Consider the following 17,354-nt stretch of genomic DNA (forward strand, 5'->3'; position numbering starts at 1 on the left):
AACAACAACAACAACATTGCATCTTGAACGCAGTCCACCGTACAAAATAGGACAGTAGTAAATACTAAAGGCCCCTAGATGGTGCAATACTAACTGAACCAAAAGAGATGAAAGTTAATATTGTAGATATATGTCTTATCTTCTAAAACTATAACGAAGTAGTGACTCACTATTTAAGATTTGATGTTTAACTGCATTATGGATACAAAATACACATTTCTCCAGCATAGTTATATAAGTTGTCTGTGGTAGTAGTTATGATCAAACTATAAACTCTTCTTACATATGACTATGGGCTAAATTGTCTAAATTCTTTTTCTACAAAACACAAGCATGATGGATTTCTTTCAGTCAGCAAGTAAAAACATTAGAAGTATTCTATTAGTTGTTCTAATATATACATAACTTTTATTCCTTCAGAAGTCTATGTCTTTATTTGTTGCCTTATTTATTAAAGAAAATATGAATCCAACAAATGAAGAGAATAACCTTTAATCAAAATTGCATTCCCAGGACTATGTCAAAGCTGGTGGTATCCTTCAGGAGGATATTTCTGAAGCTTGTCTAATTTTGGGAGTTAAGAGACCTCCAGAGGAAAAATTAATGCCCAAGAAGACTTATGCTTTCTTCTCCCACACAATCAAAGCACAGGAGGCCAATATGGGCTTGTTGGATGAGATCCTAAAACAGGTAATTAGTGACCAATATTGACATGGATGGGTAGTATTTTTTAGCTCTTAGCTCTCTTTGGAGTTTTAGTTTTCTTTCTTCATTGAGGAAATATATCATGATGTTCACATCCATAGGAAAAGTGTGCTGTTCATTGGGGCCTGAACAGTGCTGCTGCTGTGGAACGCCTCTGCTGTGCAGGCTTCGGGTTTACAACACGAGGAACCAAGCATACGCCATTCCTGTTAGATTCTTTAATGGAAAGCATGATAAAAGCTTCCCCCTAAATCACAACCAATTTTCAAAAGCAATTTTTCAGTTATTACTTACTAGAATTTTAGAGCTGAAAAGAACCTTGTTGCTGCTGTTGTTGTTATGTGCTGTTGAGTTGAACCTGACTCATAGCGACCCCCCCTTGGGTTTCCGAGGAGTATCACTACGGAAGTAGATTGCCCAACCTTCCTTCCGAGGAAAAGAACCCTAGGGACCATAAAATCCACACCTTTATTTTTCAGAGGGGGCCCAGAGAGGTAAAATGACTTAGCTGAAGTTGTACAGGTCTGTGTTTCCAAAACTGGACTACACACCATTTGTATATTTATTAACATTCATAATAGGAAAAAACTTTTTGGAATACAAATATGATGGAAAAGCTAGGAGCTGTTTAAAATACAAGTTATTCACTCAACAAATACCTGCTGAATGCTGACACTTCACTGTAGGAAAGTGCAAAATGGTAAGATAGTCCTCTTTTCATGGAGTTGACATTCAGCGGGAGAAGATGGAGATAAACAAGTAAATGGTGTATCTTGTATGTCACTTGCTGATAAGCGTAATGGAAATAAAGATAGAAGGAGAAAAGGAATGCTGGGCACTGGGGGCTTCTGGTTACCTAGTGCCGCTCTCACAAGGGTATACCACAAATGGGATGCTTGAACAAACAGGAATTTATTCTTACAGTTTGGAGGCTTTAAGTCCATGTTCAAAGTACCAGGCTCTAGGTGCTGGGTGAAAGCCCCTCAGCCTTGGGCTTCAGCTCTGCCTCCAGCTCCCGGCCCACTGAAGCTAGAGCCTTTTCTTCACTCAGACAGCTGCTGGCTGCTGAGGCTGACAAACCCAAGGTTGACAATTAAAGGGCATAGTCCCGATGTTACCAAACAACATGACAGGCCATTAATTTAAGTCCATTGTAAGTCCCAAGGTCGGCAGAGCAGGGCAGGTTGCTGAACAACGATACAGTTACATGCAGGGTCCAAGCATGCCGTAAGCTAGAGACTATTCTCAAAGCTGCTTCTTATATACGGGAAGTAGACCACATCCCAAAGCAGCTACCCAGCTTCTTTTGGTGGATCCCACCATGGAGTTGATTGCCAGTCGCATCATGGGGAATAACTACCACCAGCTGCCCAGCCACTCAATGAGGCCCAGACAAATTGACACACAAACATAACCACCACAGGGGGCAAAGGGGATGCTGGTTTAAGTATAGTGGCCAGAGAGGGCCTCATTGAAGAAGGTGGCATTTGATGGAGGTGAGGGAACAAGCCACGTCCACCTGGTGAAGAGTGTTTCAAGAAGAGTGAAAAGTAGTGCAAAGGCCTGAGAATCTTTCTGAGTGGAAGGTGAGAATAGATTACGTTCTAAAAAGTTTATTCTAAGGCAAATGCATAGACACAAAAGTTTTTTAGTGGTTTACCAGGCACTGGGGAGAGGAAGAAATGGGGAGTTATTAATAGGTACTGAGTTTCTGTGCCTAGGGCACTTGACTGCTAACCAGAAGGCTGGCGGTTCAAACCCACCAGCCATTCCCCGGGAGGAAGGTTGGGCAGTCTACTTCTGTAGTGATACTGCCTCAGAAACCCAAGGAGGGGTCGCTATGGGTTGGATCCGACTCCATGGCAATGGTTTCTGTATACGTTACGAGTTTCTGTTTAAGATGATGAAAAACACTTGGAAATGGTTAGTGGTGGTGCTTGCACAGCGAGGTGAATGCAGTTGATGTTACTGAAATGTACACATAAAAATGGTTAATATGGCAAATATTTTGTTATATATGTTTTACCGGGAGCTCTGGTAGCATAGTGGCTAAGGCACTTGACTGCTAACCAGAAGGTTGGCGGTTCAAACCCACCAGCCACTCCTCGGAAGGAAGATGGGGCAATCTACTTCCGTAGTGATACTGCCTTGGAAACCCAAGAAGGGGTTGCTATGAGTCGGGTCTGACTCGACGGCATATAACAACAACAACAACAACAACAACATATGTTTTACCATAATTGAAAAGAAAAGCTAATTGTATCTGGAGAAAAATTGAGGGTAGGAGGGCAGAACAAAACTGGCAAGGAGACTGTTGGTTTAGGCTAGTCTAGACTCAGGGCCACAGATATTGGTAGCTAGTACTAGGTTTGTGGAAATGGAGGTTGTGACACATGGACATTTCAATCCTGTGTGTAGGTTAGAGATTTGGTCCTCCAGGATGCATGAGTGCAGTGAATATGGGATATGAGCAAAAGGGAGGAGGCAGGGATGGTTCCAAGGTTTTGGCCTGAGCAACTGGAAAGAAGGTGGTGCTTGAATTGAGAGTGCAAGAGGAGTAGGCTTGCATGGGAGGGTCGGAAGTTGAGTGTAGAGCCTGTTCAGTTTGACATGACCCTTCGACATTCAAGGGAAGATGCTGAGTGGGCTGCTGGATATGAGTCTGTAGCTCAGGATGGTGGCCTGAGCTAGAGATTATGGTTGAAAACTTGGAGACTGGATGAGTGTAGGGAGTAAGTAGATAGAGAGGAAGTCCAAAGTCAAAGTCCTGGGGTAAGGATGTGTTCTGGTTACCTAGTGCCACACTGACAAGAATATACACAAATGGGATGGCTTGAACGAATAGGAGTTTATTCTCTCACAGTTTGGAGGCTTTAAGTCCAAGTTCAAAGTGCCAGGCTCTAGGGGCTGGCTGAAAGCCCCTCGACCTTGGGCTTCAGCTCTGCCTCTTGCTCTTGGCCCACTGAAGCTAGAGGCATCTCTTCACTCAGGCAGCTACTGACTTCTGAGGCTAACAAGCCCAAGGTCCACAAATAAAATGGCACAGTCCTGATGTTACCAGCAGGCTATTAACTCAAGTCCATTGTAAGTCTCAAGGTCAGCAGAGCATGGCAGGCTGCTGAAAAACAACACAGCTACATGAATGATCCAAGCGTGCCATAAGCTAGAGACCATGCTGCTTATATACGGGAAGCAGACCGCATACCCAAAGCAGCTACTCAGCTGCTTGTGGTCGATCCCACCATGGAGTTGATTGCCAGTCTCATCATGGGGAATAACTACCACGAGCTGCCCAGCCACTCAGCCAGGCCCAGCCCAGTTGATAGACAAACATAACCACCACAGGATGTTTGAGCATTAAAACTAGACTGGAGTCTGAGACTCGGGGAGAAGTTAGGAGAGTTCACAATGCTGGAAAATATATTTTATATAGAACTATCGAGTACTTTTATATTAATTTCAAATATGCCAGACTTGGCCTATATAATTTATTTGCAGTGTTTCTGAAGAACATATTCAAAGAGTAATGAATGAAAATAATATAAGAATGTTTCACCTGAAGCAAATAAACGTTAAAAAGTATTTTAGAACCATTTTTGTTATGTGAACTTTTGTTCATTACAAGAAAATGAATAACAACAGACCCAACAGGACTGCTTTTTGGTCACATTTTGTAACCAATTACTTGGAGTTAGGTAAATATTAAACAAGATCCTTAAATTCATGCACATGGTGAAAAGTGGTAGGATCTTTGAGGAAATAAAATGGCTATTTAAAATTTTCTATAATTACAATATTTCAATAGTCTTTTAAGCATGAATTAAGAAAGCTTTCCTGGGGGGTGGGAATTTCCAAGGAAAGAGGAAGAATGACGTTTTCGTAAGGGAAGTGAAAAGAAGGCATTTTGAAATCTAGCTTACCTGTAGAAAGTTGGAGAGAAACAGAAAGAAAGGGTAAGAGGAAAAGTAAGCAAGCAAGAGAAAGAGATCCCGACTCATAGTGACCCCTCCTTGGGTTTCCAAGGCGGTATCAATATGTAAGTAGATTGCCCAACCTTCCTTCCAAGGAGTGGCTGGTGGGTTTGAACTGCCAGCCTTCTGGTTAGCAGTCAAATACCTTAGGCACTAGGCCACCAGAGGAGTCTGGTATAAAGAGGGATGAAGTAGGAGAAAGGTGAGGTAATAATTGAAGGGGAATGGTCTTGTAGGACGTGGGAAAAGCTGAGATCTAACACACAGGGATTAGTCTCAGATGGGAGGAAGGACAGGAAAGATGGATGTGAGGGTATGGAATGTAGATACATTCGTAGCTAGTCCGGGAGCAGAAGGTTCAAAGAAAGCATACATTTATTATTTCATTGACTATAATCAAGGGCATCAGCATCTTGCTAGGAACGTTCTTTCATCTTTGTACTTGTTTAGGGATTCCTGTAATTGGTTTATGATCTGGCATTTTCTAAATAGTTCATGGACCACCTCAAGGAAACATATGTTAGCAAGTCAAGATATATTTTACAAGAAGAAAAAAAAAGCGAGGTAGTTACTTGCTTAATGTCTCAGTTATTTAGTGCTGCTATAACAGAAATACCACAAGTGGATGCCTTTAACAAAAAGGAATTTATTTCCCCATAGTTCTGAAGGCTGGAAGTCCAAATTTAGGGTCCCAGCTCCAGGGGACCTCTCTGTTGGCTCTGGAGCCTTGTCTTTTCTGAGCTTCTGGGCACCCTTCAAGTGGCTTAGCGTCTCTTGTCTCTCGTTCCCCACCTGTGCTCTGCTTGTTTGTTTAATATCTTTTATGGTTAAAAAGAGTTTGACTCAAGATACACCCTACACTTGACCTGCCTCGTTAACATAACAAAGACAACCTATTCCCAAATGAGATGATATCTACAAGTTCAGAGGTTAGGATTTACAACACATAATTTGGGGAGACATAATTCAATCCGTAGCACTCGTATATGTATTTTACTCACTAATGTTGTTGTTGTTGTTATGTGCTGTCAAGTCGGACCCTACTCATAGCGATCCCTCCTTGGGTTTCCGAGGCAGTATCACTACGGAAGTAGATTGCCCCATCTTCCTTCCGAGGAGTGGCTCGTGGGTTTGAACCACCAGCCTTCTGGTTAGCAGTCAAGTGTCTTAGCCACTATGCTACCAGAGCTCACTAATAGCAAGCTTAATAAGTCTGATTTGAAATTTTGATCCTTCCTTCAGGAAATTCGACTTATTGATTATGAGAAAATGGTGGATCATAGAGGAATACGGGTAGTAGCATTTGGACAGTGGGCAGGCGTGGCAGGTAGGTATGCCAGGGCTTCTACATCATTCACTTTATAATTTTGCCTGCGGAAAAACTATGTTTCTGTTTTCTGGTGGCAGGGGGATAGGAGTGTTCATTCTCACCAATAAAAATTAGCAAGGAATATAGTAAGGTTGATAAATAGCAGAGGAATAGAGTAAGATAAATCATTGAAAATTTATTATAAAAATTAAAAAGAAAAAGAACAGAGAAGGATAACAGCTATGGCCAGACCATGGTTTTAGATTCCTGTCTGGAAGGACTAGAAGGAGAGGTGAATTTGGTGATAATACTTTGAGGAGCAGAAGAAAGGGAAAAGAGGAAAAGGAAGAAAGGCACAGGAGCAGTCTTGGAAGAACAAGACTTGGAGTTTGGAAAACACTCAGACTTTTTGTCTCAACTAGCTGTTTCAAAAAACCAAAACCAAACTCACTGCCATTGAGTTGATCCCGACTCTTAGCAACCCCTCCTTGGGTTTCCGAGGCGCTATCTCTGCAGAAGTAGATTGCTCCATTTTCTTTTCCAGGAATAGATGGTTGGTTTGAACAACCAGCCTTCTGGTTAGCAGTCAAGTGCCTTAGGCACTAGTCTTTATACCCTTCTTTAGTTCAGATTGAGGAGTTCTAGTGTTGATGAATTGGTTAAAACATTGGGCTGCCAACCAATAGTTCGGTGGTTTGAACCCACCAGCTACTCTGCAGAGAGAAATGAAGTAATCTGCTTTCCTAAAGATTCACAGCCTTGGAAACCCTATAGAGCAGTTCTACTGTCCTGAAGGGGACACTGTGAGTCAGAAATGACTCAATGGCAGTGGTGTTTTTCAGTTGAGATTATGATTGATCTTCTTTAGTTGGTTATGATTTTGTATCCTATTAGTCTACTTAAAGGTCAGAATAAAGAAGGTCATTCATGTGTTTGGCCTTATTTGTATGTTTCATTTTATAGAAGACTCGTTATTGTCTTCATGCCATTGTTGTTTCATCTTTTTTTTGTTTGTTGTATTTTCTTCTGTTTCATCTTGACTACTTTGTTTTTTGCCTCCTCAAGATTAAACTCATTAAATTTCATTTCTCAAAAAATATGGCTGGTAGTATCACATTTTTTACTGTACAGAAATACAGATTATTTGGAATCCTAGGATACTTTATAAAATAGCACTCTCTCCCTTTTTCCTATGCACTCATTAATATCCTCACTCAATTCTTTTAGGAAAGATTTGAAATAATATCTCTACTTTTACAAATCAATGGAGCTCTGGTGGTGTAGTAGTTAAGGCATTTGGTTGCTTACCAAAAGTTTGGTGGTTCAAACCCACCAGCTGCTCCATGGAAGAAAGATGAGGCAATTGCTTCCGTAACAATGTACAGTCTTAGAAGCCCAATGGGGGGCTGGTATGACTCGGACTGACTTGATGGCAGTGAGTTTTTGTTTTTTCACAAATCAATAGTTTTAGAAAATCCATAAAATTGTATTTTGCTAAACTATTTCTCAAAAAGAAAAATCTAAGTAATATTTTGAAACTTTTTTTTTACATAAAATTCATTTATTGTTTCTTATTTTAATAACTTCATAAAGATAAGCGAGGCAATCAATGACATCAAAGCAGGAAAACAATAGAACAAATAAGTAAAATCAAAAGTTGTTCTTTGGGGGGGAAAAATTGATATACCTTCTGGTAGAGTGATCAGGAGAAAAGAGAAGACAGTATTTACCAATATCAAGAGGGAACATCCATGTAGATCCTACAGACATTAAAAGGATAAGGGACTAGTATGAATAACTAAAAGCCAAAAAATTTGACAACTTTGATAAAATGGACAGATCCTTATAAGACACAAATTACCGAAACCAACTCAAGAAGAAATAAAAAAAACTTTCATATTAATATATGAAATAAATTCCATGTGTAGACATTTATCAAGAGAAATGAGATGCTTCATACAAAGATTTTTATGCAAATGATTATTGTCTGGAAACAATCCAAGTGTCTATCAACAGAGGAATGGATAGTTAATTGTTGTATATACATAAAATACAGGAGCTCTGGTGGCATAATGGTAAAGGCATTCGACTGCTAACCAAAAGGTCGGCAGCTCAAATCCACTAGCCACTTTGTAGGAGACAGATGAGGCAGTCAGCTTCCATAAAGATTTGGAAACCCTATGGAGCAGTTCTCCTCTATCTTATAGGGTTGTTATGAGTTGGAATCGTGTCAGTGGCAGTGGGTTTGGGTTTTGGATTACATACATAAAATGGAAACTCCACAGCAATAAAAAGAAACTACTGATATACACACACAAAAAAAATCTATGAATCTCTAAAACCTGCTGACTGTAAGAAGCCACAGAAAAGTATATATGTATATTTGTATTTATAATTGCATTTGCATAAAAGTGTGCAAGAGGGTTATATACACACGCAGAAATAAGATCAGTAGTTGATTGGGACCAGGAATTTGGGAGGATTGATTAGGGTAATGGGGAAATATCCTGTATCTTGATTGTGTTGGTAGTAAAATGAGTGCATACATATGTTAACAATTACCAAACTACAAGTAGTCCTTGACTTATGATATATTCATGTTATAATGAACTGACCTTCCAATCATTCTTTCTCTTTTTGTACATGTCATTGTTAGTAACATGTACTACATGTTGTTGTTGTTGTTATGTGCTGCCGAGTTAGACCTGACTCATAGCGACCCCTCCTTGGGTTGCCGAGGCAGTATCACTATGGAAATAGGTTGCCCAACCTTCCTTCCGAGGTATATACAATGTTAAAATATAATGATAAGTTTATATGTAATGTTTCCACACCCCAAAGAAAAATGAAGATCATATTTATAAAGAAACTGATAATAAAAGGCAATAATAATGAAAACACACAAACAAAAAAAGTATTTGATTTAAGTCACAACCGATTTATGATGGACTTATAGGAACAGAACCCAGTTGTGTGTCGGGGACTACCTATATACACTTGACATTTTATCATCTATAAATTATCCCTTTAAAAATTGATTTAAACAAAAAGGAAACTTGGTGGAGTATGGGGAGGGAAGAGTCTATTCTTAAAAGGAAGAAAGGGAGAATGGATACAATTGAAAGGACATTCAGTCTGAGACGTCCATAGGTGATTGGCTAGGTCTTGAAATCAAATGTTGAAGCCTTCAACATACAGATAAACAAACAAACAAACAAACAAACAAAACCCACTGCTTTTGAGTCAAGTGTGACTCATAGCGACCCCTCCTTGGGTTTCCGAGGTGATATCACTGCAGAAGTAGATTGCCCAGCCTTCCGAGGAGTGGCTGGTGGGTTTGAACCACCAGCCTTCTAGTTAGCAATCAGATGCCTTAGGCACTACACCACCAGAGCTCCCACAATATACAGATAGGACTTGACATTGTGGACTGGATGAGATTTCTTAGAGAAAAAAAAAAAAAAAATGTAGAGATTGAAGAGAAGAGGGCTGAGGACAGAATCCTGGGTGTGACCAGTGTTAAAAGAAAGGGCAGAGAACACTGATATAAAAGGAAAGAGCAGGGGGAAAGGAGTCTACAGATAAGTAAGTTGAAAATGTTTACGTCAGGAAAGTTGAGAGAAGAGCGTGTTTCAAGGAAGAGGGATATGTCTTCATTGCCGAATGCTTCTGACCACCAAGTCAGGATCTAAACAATGTCCACTCAGCTTAGCTATTTAGGTCACTAAACAGCTTCTGGAGGTCCTAGCGTCAGTGGAGAGTTTGATTTTGTTTCTGTTTGTTTTAGGTATGGAGAGACTGGAGCATATTTAAATGCTGTTAAGAATGAATTACTAGAAAGGAATAGTGAAGGGACAGATTCAAGACTGAGTTACATGGGAAGGCAGGAAGGATGGAATGTGGAGCAAGTATGGAGATGAATCCTAGACAAGAGGAGAGGATGCAGCTGGGTCAGTGCTTTTGATGGCAGAAAATTGAGGGGATGCATCTAATGAGGCTACTGAGAGCCCATCCAAATCTGAGATGCTGTGGACTGTGATTCGTCAGGGTACCAAGCAGGTGAAGATGGGCAGGGAGAACAGCTTCAACTCCTCTCCACTAATGGTCTCTTTGTCGGTCTGATTATGACATAGGGATGATCAACATTTTACATGGAATGGGTTTAAGGCTCCTTGCTCTGGGACATCACACACCCTTTATGGTAAGATGTTTATTTTGTTTACTTTTTTAAAAATACCTATCACACTTTTTAGAACAGAACAGCACCTGAGCTTGTAGACTGACCTCAATCCTGTGTGCTTGCAGCACATCGGGATGGCTCACAACTACAGGAACAGCAGTCAGGCTGTGCAAGCTGTCCGCGATGCTGGCTACGAAATATCTCTGGGTTTGATGCCAAAGTCAATAGGGCCCTTAACATTTGTGTTCACAGGGACTGGTAATGTATCTAAGGTAAATTCTCCCTGCCTTTTTCCCGTTCAATGGCATGAGATCCTAACTGTCCCAAAGAATGAGGGCATTTTGTGGGCATTTCAGAGCTCTGCTTTTCCAAGAATGAGCATCCAGTGTTTGCCCTTTCCTTACCTATGTAATTTCTTGATACTGAAGATCAGTGGTCCAAATGTTTTTTATTTGATTTAGTTGATTTTCAAGGCTTGAGATTATGATTATTTTAATTTGTAAGGGATAACTTGTTAGTGAGTGTAAATTCCTTTTTTAAGGTAATCTGTTTTACCTCCACCACTGATATGTCCAAATGTTTGGGAGGGACCCCAGGTTGTAAATTTTCAAGACTTTTTGGAGAGTTCTGACAATGAGATGTTAAGAAGATTCTTCCTGTAAAGACTGGAATTAATACTTTGTTTCTTTTAGATGATTTTGAGAATGGACTTATGATCCCCTGGAGAAACTTGTAATCACAAAATAGATCTTTTGTCAAAGAAAACAAAATATTTTATACATGTTGTTGTTGTTGTTATGTGCTGTTGAGTCAGACCCAACTCATAGTAACCCCTCCTTGGGTTTCCAAGGCGGTATCACTATGGAAATAGATTGCCCAACCTTCCTTCCGAAGAGTGGCCGGTGGGTTTGAACTGCCAGCCTTCTTGTTAGACGTCAAGTAGGGTCACTATTTGTATTGTATTATGAGATAATCATCTAATTTTTTCTTTTGAAGTAAATATAGTTTCTCCACTAGAATTAATTTCTACAATGGAGCAAAATGGAAATACACATATATTATTGTACCATTATTTTTCAACACTCTTGTTGCTACTCCGAGCAACCTAAATAAAAAAATAGAGTCCCTTCAATGAATGCTGGATAAACTGGAGTGAAGGCTGGCTTGCAGACTGTGGGCGAGAATTTCATCCCTGCTGCCAGTTGCCATCCTGCTTGCAGGCCAAGGGAGCTATCTAATTGTAGGGAAAATAAACAGAAATCTTTGTAGGAAACATTGTTGGTTCTTCTGTTAACTTTTGGATTTTTTACTCCTACCTTACATATAGGGAGCCCAAGAAATATTCAACGAACTACCCTGTGAATATGTGGAGCCTCATGAATTAAAAGAAGTTTCCCAAACTGGAGGTATTGGAGGAGAGGGGAGGAGAAGTGACTGTGTGTTTGTAATGATCTGTGTGTTATAATATTTTATCACCATAAATCTTTCTAAATTATCAGCCACTTTACTAATTTCTTTCTCCTCTGCAAGACCTCAGAAAAGTGTATGGGACGGTGTTAAGTCGCCATCATCATCTTGTCAGGAAAACAGATGGTATATATGATCCTGTAGAGTATGACAAATATCCCGAACGCTACATAAGTCGTTTCAATACTGATGTGAGTATCACAGTCAGCTTTTGAGTTGCTTGTTTAGGATATACTATAGTTAGATTGTTTTCAAGGAGAGAATTTACAAATGAGTACATTTAAGTTTTCTGTATTGACTTATCTTGAGTCCTTTGGATATCACCAGTTGGATTTAGGAGCTGCTCACTGTTATTGGTGGAGTAGGCTTTGCTTAGTGGTTTTGGTGGTTGCTTGGGTATGTCTTTTGTTTTACTGTCTCTGTTTCTACTTCATTTCTTCATGTGCGTCACAGCTCCAAACCATGTCCTGTAGATTTTTGTGTTTCTGTATTTATCCTGGACTAGTCAGCATTGTTGGCAAAGCACAATGTCTGTAAAATTTGGTCTGAATATAGGTTTATGGCCACCAGTAGAAATCCTAAACTCAGCCAGCCATCTTGAAAGCCATGCCACTGATTACAGGGGACCAGGGTGAAGAGATTTGTGCCCACTGTAGGGAAAAGCTCCTTACAGTACTTACATCCTTTGAAATCCTTCTGATGGGGACACACTGGCACCATCTTATACAAAGTACAGTATATTTGTGTGTTCTGTAGTCATAGGTCATGCAGCAATCCTTCCTCTCAAAGCAACAAACATAAATCAAAAACAAAAGTGCATGCACTTACTGTGAAAAGGAACACTTTAAATAATTTTAAATATGTGTGAATAGCATACCATTTTGGGGATTATGGTATGAAATTTAGCTGTGTGGTAGTATGTAAGGCATGTTATAGAAGAAACTCTGATTTGTAGCTTGAGAATGCTTGAGAAACAAACATTATGAAGCTACCTAAAGCTGAAAAAGTTTGGATCAAGTCAATTTCCACTCTTTCCCTTTTCCCCAATCACAGAAATATTGGTGATCGGATGCATTCTAAAACTTAATAATGACCTAGTTACCATGTATGCTTGTATGTAGCATTTTTCTCCATGGAGTTTATAGATGGTTAATCTGTATTTTAATTTGATTTAATCTTCACAGCCTTCCTTTGAGGAATGGGGTATGTATTATCCCCATCTGGCAGGTAAGAAACACAGAGCTCAGAGCCGTTGAAGTAGCGCTATTTAGATGAGACCCGATTGGTGGCTGAGCTAGACATAGACTCTAGGTAACTTGACTCTCCTTTCCTTTGCTGTGCAATATATCACAGAATGAAAATATTAGTATATTTATGTTCATGTATTTCTCTATCGTGGGGAAACTACACCAAAGCCTGGGTGTTTGTCTATTGTCTTTGCTTCAAAAGATGGCCTCTGCCCTGGGAAATAAAAAAGCCAATAAGAAGTAAAATTGAGCTATTTCTCCTTGTTTTTATGGGTAGCTCTCTTTCAGCACACTGCACTGAGAAAGGTTATTCTTTTTATTTTTCTCTGACTTTGGAACTTGCTTTCCAGATCGCACCCTACACAACTTGTTTAATCAATGGAATCTACTGGGAACAAAACACCCCTCGCCTACTAACCCGGCAGGATGCTCAGAGCCTCCTGGCTCCTGGCAAGTCCTCAGTTGCTGGTGTTGAAGGCTGCCCTGCACTGCCGCACAAGTAAGGACTCTAGCTCAACAATGGAGGCAGTTTCTAGCAGTTGCATCCATTATGAGGGACTCAAAGAACATACTGTCTCCACATACCACAGCTCTTGATTATTAATGACTGGGTGCCATTTTCTTTTTTAACCCTTTTGGCAGCATTTCACACAGTTAAGCAGCCTCCTTCTTGAACGTCTCTTCTCTTGACTCCTGTGACTTTACACGTTGCAGAAATGTCATCTCCTCAGAGTGATCTTCCATCACTTCTCCATTCCTAGCTGACTCTAGCTCGTTATTACTACTATTGTTATGTTTGTTTTTCTCATTTTCTGAAATTCATGATCACTTATTTTTCTACATTTACAGGGTCTATTTTATCTTGGTTACAGGTACCAACATAATAGGCACACAAATAGTTATTGAGTATTGAATTAGTCAATCAATAAATGTTTGTGGAACATCTGGTCTGCATGGCAACTCTGTTAAGCTGAAGGACAGAGAAGAATAAAACATAAGGTTGCTGCCTTCTGGATGTAGCTGGAGAATTAAAGACATTCACATAAAACATAAACCAAAGCTATGTAGTGGCATATAAATGCCAAGGGAGTGTTCTGAGCAATTGATACCATATAGTTAAGAACAAAGGGGAAACCACCGGGCTCAGGAAGGCCTTAAAATGGATAAGTGAAGATTTAGATCAGTGGAGAGGAGGACAATGAGAATTTCAGGTAATAGGATTGGTGCTTGTTAAAGTCCAGAGCCATGAAAGCACAATTTAAGACCCCCTAAGTAGGACAGTTTAGTTGCAGTGTAGGGATTGTGTAGCCCTGTCACCATCAAGTCAATTCTGACACATAGCAACCCTATAGGACAGAGTAGAACTGCTTCATAGTGTTTCCAAGGCTGTATGTCTTTACTGAAGCAGATTACCATTTCCCCCCATAGAGTAGCTGCTGGATTCTAACCGCTGACCTATTGGTTAACAGCTGAATGCTTAACCAATGTGCCACCGAGACCCCTACGGTTTGTGTAGGCTAATGGTAATTGGAGGAGCTCTGGTAGCATAATGCCTAAGGCACTTGACTGCTAACCAGAAGGCTGACGGTTCAAACCCACCACCCACTCCTTGGAAGGAAGATGGGGCAATCTACTTCAGTAGTGATACTGCCTCAGAAACCCAAGGGGAGGTTGCTATGAGTTGGGTCCAACTCGACAGCACGTAACAACAACAACAACAACAACAATGGTAATTGGAGATTGGGCAGGAGGGTTATGGTCAATCTGTAAAGGCTTTAGGATGCTGGGCTGATAACTTTTTCATAATTCTAAAGATTTCTCTGCAATAATGTGAAATTTTGTAGTACAAAACAGGGTGGAGGTGGTGTAATCAAACCTTCCAAAGTTATTTACAGGTGCTTAACTAGGTTAACTATAGCTAGTCTGTTGTCAGTGATTTCTCTAGGGAAAAGATCTGCCATGTTTGTTTAATTAATTTATTTTTTGGCTTGGGGAGAATAAAACTTATGTTCGAAAATTCTGTACATACCATAACATTATAGTGGTTGAACAGTGAATTACAGGAAAAAGAGCCTACCAGCCTGGAAAATACTTGACTTCCATATTAAAAATTGTTTCAAGCACCTTTGATTTTTCTTCAATTTTAGTCTTTTTGGAAACTTTTAAGTTCCATGCTCTCATCTAAGTATTGATGTGATTTTTAGACTTGTGGCCATATGCGACATTTCAGCTGACACAGGAGGATCTATAGAGTTTATGACTGAGTGTACAACAATAGAGCATCCCTTTTGCATGTATGATGCAGACCAGCATATTATTCATGACAGGTGAGTGGACTAAAGCTGTTGGATAATGAGCAATGCATAATAACACATCATTTACTCACCATGATGTACTCGTCTAAATTATTCAATAGTCTACATCTTTACAAATTTTGAGAGAGATGTTCAACATGTTAAAATTGGTAGAGAACCTACATGCAGATTTTAACACTTAAATACATATATGTTGTCATTGTGGTTATGTGCCGTCGAGTCAGACCTGACTCATAGCGACCCCTCCTTGGGTTTCCAAGGCATTATCACCACGGAAGTAGATTGCCCAATCTTCCTTCCAAGGAGTGGCTGGTGGGTTTGAACCGCTAGCCTTCTGGTTAGCATTTAAGTGCCTTGGACACTACACTACAAATGGCTGATGAAGAATGAAAGAGTTTTGTTTGAAAAGTATTGTCTGTTTTCTTATATAGTTGGTACAAAATTATAAGTGACAGTGAAACCAATATAATGGAGTAGACAAATGGAAAAGTTAGAGGTTACAAATATAATTTTGTCCATCTGAATAAAGCATGTTGCTTCTCCTAGTGTGGAAGGCTCTGGGATTCTGATGTGTTCAATTGACAATTTGCCGGCACAGCTTCCAATTGAAGCTACAGAATACTTTGGAGACATGCTTTACCCTTATGTTGAAGAAATGGTAAGCAGAATGGTGGCATCAGCAACAGTTTTGTGGCTTTAGATAGAATTGGGGAGTGATCTTAGGACTGTTCTGGTCTTCTGTATCTCAGAAATCTGTTGTAAAATGAAATGCCAGCTCTTCCCTGGGTACTTACCGACACTCTTTTTATTGTATGCATTCTGCTTATTGTCTCATGGGGAATGTGATTATACTACTGACTTTGTGTTTAATTGCAATTACATTTTTCTCTCATTATGCATATTTTATTAAGAATGTTCATGACATGTAGGATGGGATTTGCTTTATTTTCAGTTCTTCCTGCTGTCTAGGTCAACTCATATTGAAGCATTCTTACTGTGCTATGATTAACAGATTTGAAAAATCAGAAATATAGAGAATTATACTGGATTGTAGCCACTAATGCTTAGTTGAGTGATGGTTTATGTTGAAATCAGGTATTTTTCTTTGGTGATCAGAGGTTGATGACTGAATTACTGTTATCTAAATTTCATTTTCTTTGGAAAAAGAAAAGAAATCTCTTATTTTGATATTTATCCTAAGTGTTCATATCTATTGTAGTTTATTTCTGTTGCTAATAGTTGTTTGCTTGTAGCAGTCATTCTGAAGACATGGCAGTAGCTCTTGTCCTCCTCAAATGCAGCTTCTCTCAGGAGCCATGTTAAAATGGTACAGTAGTTAGTTGTTGTTGTTATGTGCCATCAAGTCGGACCCGACTCATAGTGACCCCTCCTTGGGTTTCTGAGGCAGTATCACGATAAGTAGATTGCCCCATCTTCCTTCCGAGAAGTGGCTGGTGGGTTTGAACCGCCAGCCTTCTGGCTAGCAGCCAAATGCCTTAGCCACTATGCTACTAGATCTCCCAGTCTGTGATCTTCTTTTCTTTCAAATATGATCCCATTTTGGCTTTTGTTTCTCTCCTGGAATATGCCAGCAAGGAGATGTAGCAGGCTTTAGAAAACGTATGCACCAAGCATTATTGCATTATTGTGGTTGACCACATTATTATATTGCACCTACTGTGTGCCAGGCAATGTTCAAGTGCTTTATATATTTTAAGTCTTCATGAGAAACCTATGAGGCAGGTACCATTATTAAACACACTTCACAGGGTAGGAAACTGAGAGATAAAAAAGTGAACACTAAGCAGGGGCTGTGCAGTGTTTAGAGTTGGTGCTGAGGGACTGAAGTCACATCAACAGGAGAGTACAAATGCTGAGCTTTACTGAGACATTAGTTGCTTTATGGCCTGGAGCGAGGATCTTATTTCCTTTCTGAACTTTAGATATTTCACCTATAAAATAAGGGTTTGCACTATGTAACCTTAATGGTCCTTCCTGTTCTAAAATTCTGTAATTCTGAGTGTCTGAGTGCCTGAAAGCTTTATGTATTAAAGAAAAGTAATAATGCTATTTATCCAGGTGGCTACTTTTTTGATGCTCTTCACTTATTTCCCTCTGGTATCATTACTTTTCAGCCTGAATAACATCCGTTAGGACCTT

The 17,354-nt window shown here is 39.8% G+C and overlaps 1 protein-coding gene across 1 annotated transcript in view; it reads left to right on the top strand.

The window, feature by feature from the left end:
- The window catches only part of AASS (aminoadipate-semialdehyde synthase), a 53,361-nt gene that overhangs the window by 4,185 nt on the left and 31,822 nt on the right, over nt 1–17,354 (top strand). Inside the window, exons 2-10 of the mRNA XM_007952807.2 lie at nt 514–690; nt 5,919–6,003; nt 10,119–10,186; nt 10,291–10,437; nt 11,493–11,571; nt 11,696–11,823; nt 13,230–13,378; nt 15,084–15,206; nt 15,741–15,852. Coding sequence (XP_007950998.1) covers nt 514–690; nt 5,919–6,003; nt 10,119–10,186; nt 10,291–10,437; nt 11,493–11,571; nt 11,696–11,823; nt 13,230–13,378; nt 15,084–15,206; nt 15,741–15,852 — 1,068 coding nt within the window. The remainder of the gene's footprint in view (nt 1–513; nt 691–5,918; nt 6,004–10,118; nt 10,187–10,290; nt 10,438–11,492; nt 11,572–11,695; nt 11,824–13,229; nt 13,379–15,083; nt 15,207–15,740; nt 15,853–17,354) is intronic.

The sequence above is a fragment of the Orycteropus afer genome, unplaced genomic scaffold (genome assembly GCF_000298275.1).
Source record: "Orycteropus afer afer isolate SDZICR_OR568_19922 unplaced genomic scaffold, OryAfe1.0 scaffold00359, whole genome shotgun sequence".
Classification (NCBI taxonomy): Eukaryota; Metazoa; Chordata; class Mammalia; order Tubulidentata; family Orycteropodidae; genus Orycteropus; species Orycteropus afer.